Source organism: Lathyrus oleraceus, chromosome 4, assembly GCF_024323335.1.
Source record: "Lathyrus oleraceus cultivar Zhongwan6 chromosome 4, CAAS_Psat_ZW6_1.0, whole genome shotgun sequence".
Taxonomy (NCBI): Eukaryota; Viridiplantae; Streptophyta; class Magnoliopsida; order Fabales; family Fabaceae; genus Lathyrus; species Lathyrus oleraceus.
The window spans coordinates 3,395,394-3,400,244 of NC_066582.1; the positions used below are offsets into that span (position 1 = coordinate 3,395,394).

Here is a 4,851-nt window from a genome sequence, read left to right on the forward strand (position 1 = left end):
TATATGCTGTTAAAAACCCTGGTCGACACCACTAGTACATCATCACTCTCATAATTATCCTCATTTGGAGGAAACTGCAATCTAAACAGAATCGACACCACCCCTCTTCTCGGGACAATCTCTCATGATGTGACATGGATTTTGACAAGTAAAACATGTTACCTTTTACTTATCAAACCTATTTGATTTAGACATCAATTTACTCTCACTTCCTCCTCTTAAGATACTCATGCCTTCACCACTATCATCAATATGCAAATCTTTCACTTTTAAAAATTCTTTGGATCTCACAACCATTTGAACTTCATCCAAAGTAATAATACCTTCCTTACTATAAAGATGAGAATCATTAAAGTGTTCAAAGGATCTGGATAATTAGCTCAACAAGAGTAGAACCTTGTCGTCATCTACAATCTTCACTTTAATATTCTTAAGATCGTCAATAATCTTGTGAAATTATGTCAACAACTTCACTATGGATTTGTTTTCTATCATTCATAATAAGTAGAGTTGTTGTTTCACGGTAGTACAGCGAGCACAAGATATACTCAATTCGAAAAGAAAAAACTCCAGGATAGAACATCCGGTCAATTTTAGAACCACTAAGCTCACAAAAATAATCTAGCAGGAAGCCAATCTCAAACAAGTACAAGATAAATGATGCGGAGAGACTAATGAAAAATGATAACTCAGCAATAGAGATAGAGATTATGTATGAAACGTGAATATGTATGTATTTGGTCCAATTTGTGCCATGGACTCAACATTTTTGCTAATCCTAATACAAATCTACTTGGTCTAGGTAGCTTGGAAATTATTAAAAAAAAAACTATCTATGATTCGTATAAATTATAGTCGTTGACCATGAATGTGATGGTCTTTTTTATCTAGACTTAAATAACCAAAACTGACTTGGCATGAAACGCTTGATTGGAACAAAACCATCCATTTCATCCTGCTGTGATGAAGTGCATCCATTCATCATCTCATCCACCACTTCTCTTCCTTCACATATGATTTTAACATCACATCTTTCTTCTACATTTTTTAACACCATCTCTGCAGTAGAATTCTCCCTTCTTGACACATGTTTCCTAATCATCCAAATAGTAAAAACAATTAAAAAAATATGCTATTCTTAACTATTAACTTAGTGCCACACATGAGTTTCAGACATAGTACCTTAGATTAGATTGTGTAGTTCCAATCACCACTTTGCTAATATTAAGATTCTTAACAAGCTCTACAATAGCTTCACCAACGTTGTCACCCTCAATGAACAACATCTCCACCGTAACTTTTGAATCAGTACATAGGTCAATGAACTTTTGAAGGAGAATTTTTCTCTTGCTTTTCACTTGGGTTAAGTAGATGTTAACATGTTCTTGATTCACACGACTCCTTGGAATTTTTCCCACTGTTATTAATTAATCTTTCAATTACTAAACCATATATCATCACAGAAGAAAAACAAGTAAAAAGTAATTGAAATATTACTTACGTGGAGTTGGAATTCGCTTGACTCGAGGGAAAACATGGATAAGAGAAACAATAGTAGAATTAGGGTTCACCAAGTGTTTTAAGGTCCATGAAAGTGCTTCCATGCTTGAAAAACTTTCTCCAACTGCCACATAAACAACATCAGATAACTTATTGCTGTGAATATCAAGAGAGAACACAGTACTGCTTTCGTAATCTTCTTCTTCTTTTATTGAATCCAATGGTTCTTCCTTCTTCAGATTTATCTCAAACAAATCATCATCGTCTATCTCGCTTTTGAAACTGTAATCAAACACTTGGTTTTTCTTGAACCCAATCAAACCGCAACCACAACTTATGCCGATGTCTTCATCGGAGTAGTGTAAACACTCATCATCACCGTCAATATCACGATTCACTGGCATCTTATAGATTTGTCTGTTAATTCAAAACTTCATCACAACTGTTTAATTGAGATTTTAGATGAAAAATCGAAGGCGGTAGGATTGATTTAAGTGTAAATATGTTGTTGTGAATATCTTTTCCGAGTAGAATCCGAGTCAACTCAAATATTTAATTATCTTTGACAATATAACTCAAATATTTAATTGCTACTATATATTTGATAGGTACTATAAATGCTTGAGGTAAAATGTGTGACTACTCACGCCTTGATTGATACTCCACATTATTTGACTAATTAATAAAAATACTTTTCTAATTTGTGTCCTTGTTTGTATTCGTGTATTTGGATATGTAATCAAAACACTCTAATATTTCAATTTGTTTTATATTATAATACTATATTGTTACCGTAAGATGTACGATATATGAAGGTGTGCCTATAAGTCACATACAACTAGACTTTCTTCCTAGGACACCATACTCGAGTACGACCAATCTTCCGTTGTGATTGTTGATATCCGTTAAAGCGGTGTCTGCACACTACATTACACAACCCAACGACAATTATATAAGTGTAATTTTGAGACACACATGAATACTTTTATTCATACTTGCGATATTCCATCTCATTCAAATATTATCTTAAGCATTGAAGTGTTAAACTTTTACGTGTACCCCTCTTCCACCATCGCACCATAAACCTTATAATGGTGATTGTCTTATGTTAGACAAGTCACTTAATCCTGTCTTGAGAGTAATTAACCACAAATCATATGTAATTAGAATATTTGATTTTGTCTTCATTAGTTTCCTTATTGGTAGCTTGTATATTAAGTTCCCTTGATTCTTGGATCATGAATGATCCTCTCTCTCTCTTGTATATGTACTGTAACTTGTAATGAGAATCACAACCCTTCAAATGATTCTATTTGTATTTCTAACTTGGTATCAGAGCTTTAAGCTTGAAAGCTCTCGATCCACAATAACCACAATGATAACCGCTGCTAATTCAAAGAAAAATGACCTACCAACATCAGTTTCTGTCAAGTTGGACAAAAATAATTTTCCCTTGTGGAGGTCACTAGTTTTACCTGTCATTAGGGGCTGTAAACTAGATGGCTATATACTAGGAACAAAAGAATGCCCTCAAGAGTTCATCACTGCTGCTGATTCAAACAAGACCAAAAATCCAAGCTTTGAAAAATGGGTAGCAGATGACCAAATGCTGCTTGGGTGGTTATTGAATTCAATGACCACTGACATTGCAACACAGTTGATGCACTGTGAAAATTCCAAACAACTTTGGGATGATGCTCAAAGTTTGGCAGGTGCTCAATCCAGATCTCAAATCACATATTTGAAATCTGAATTCCATGGTACAAGAAAAGGAAATCTAAAAATGGAGGAGTATTTGACTAAGATGAAAAAGCTAACTGATCAACTAAAGCTCGCGGGTAATCCTGTCACAATCTCGGATCTAATCATTCAAATCTTGAATGGTTTGGACTCTGACTACAACCCTATAGTAGTCAAACTCTTAGATTAATCATCACTCACTTGGGTTGATCTACAAGCTCAACTCTTAGCCTTTGAAAGTAGGCTCGATCAACTCAATAAACTCACAAATATGTCTCTCAATGCTTCTGCAAACATTGTCAACAAAACTGAATACAAAGGCAACAAGTTCAACTCAAATACACAAAACTCAAATTGGAGAGGCTCCAATTTCAGAAACCATAGAGGAGGCAAAGGCAGAAGAAGAATGTTCAAACTAACATGTCAAGTGTGCAACAAAACAGGTCATATAGCAATGAATTGCTTCCACAGGTTTGACAAATCTTACTCAAATTTATCAACTGATGCAAACAAAGGTGATACACATAGTGCATATCTGGCCTCCCCTCACTATGCACAAGACTATGATTGGTACTTTGACAGTGGTGCAAGCAATCATGTCACACATCAAACAGAAAAGTTTCAAGATTTAACCGAGCATAATGGTAAGAATTCACTTGTTAGAAATGGTGCTAAGCTGGATATTATTGGTACAAGTTCATCCAATCTAAATTCACTTAAATTGCATAACATGTTATATGTACCAAACATTACCAAAAATCTACTTAGTATATCCAACAAGTGAATTCACTGTTGAGTTTGATGCTGATTACTGCTTTGTGAAGGACAAAATAACAGGGAAGGCACTCCTAAGAGGGAGACTTAAAGATGGATTGTACCAACTCCCAGAATCAGATAATAAGTCCAATGACCCCTGTGCTTACATTTCAATCAAGGAAAGCTGGCATAGAAAACTTGGACATCCCAACAATAAAGTGCTAGACAAAGTCTTGAAGAATTGCAAGATCAAGACACCACCTAGTGATAATGACCACCCTACTTTCTGTGAAGCTTGTTAGTTTGGGAAAATGCATCTTTTACCATTTAAGTGTTCTGGTTCACATGCCCTTGAGCCATTAGATTTGATTCACACTGATGTATGGGGTCCTTCCTCAATAAATTCCACTTCTGGTTTTAAATATTATTTCCATTTCATAGATGACTATAGCAGTTTTACTTGGATCTTTATCTTAAAACATAAATCTGAAACCATACATGCTTTTTCTCAATTTAAAAACTTAGTGGAAAATCATTTGAACAAAAAAATAAAGACTATCCAATGTGATGGTGGTGGTGAATTCAAACCAATTCAGAAACAAGCATTAGAAGCAGGCATATAATTTAGAATGTCTTATCTATACACATCCCAACAAAATGGTAGAGCTGAAAGAAAACATAGACATATTGCTGAGCTAGGCTTAACTCTACTTGCTCAGGCCAAAATGCCAATGTCTTTTTAGTGGGATGCTTTCTCAACTGCAGTTTATTTGATCAACAGGTTGCCTTCAACAACAAATTTCAATAAAAGTCCTTACACCCTAATCACCAAAAAGGAACCTGACTATAAAGCTT

General features: G+C 34.8%; 1 protein-coding gene across 1 annotated transcript; it reads right to left on the reverse strand.

The window, feature by feature from the left end:
* Positions 1 to 661: 661 nt before the first annotated feature.
* LOC127138270 (U-box domain-containing protein 35) lies at positions 662 to 2,078 on the reverse strand. The gene is made up of 3 exons (XM_051064681.1): positions 1,502 to 2,078; positions 1,183 to 1,417; positions 662 to 1,094 (listed from the first exon to the last, which is right to left on the reverse strand). Exons 1-3 carry the CDS (start codon positions 1,902 to 1,904, stop codon positions 884 to 886), a joined length of 849 nt encoding a protein of 282 aa, XP_050920638.1. The 5' UTR covers positions 1,905 to 2,078; the 3' UTR covers positions 662 to 883.
* Positions 2,079 to 4,851: the final 2,773 nt, after the last annotated feature.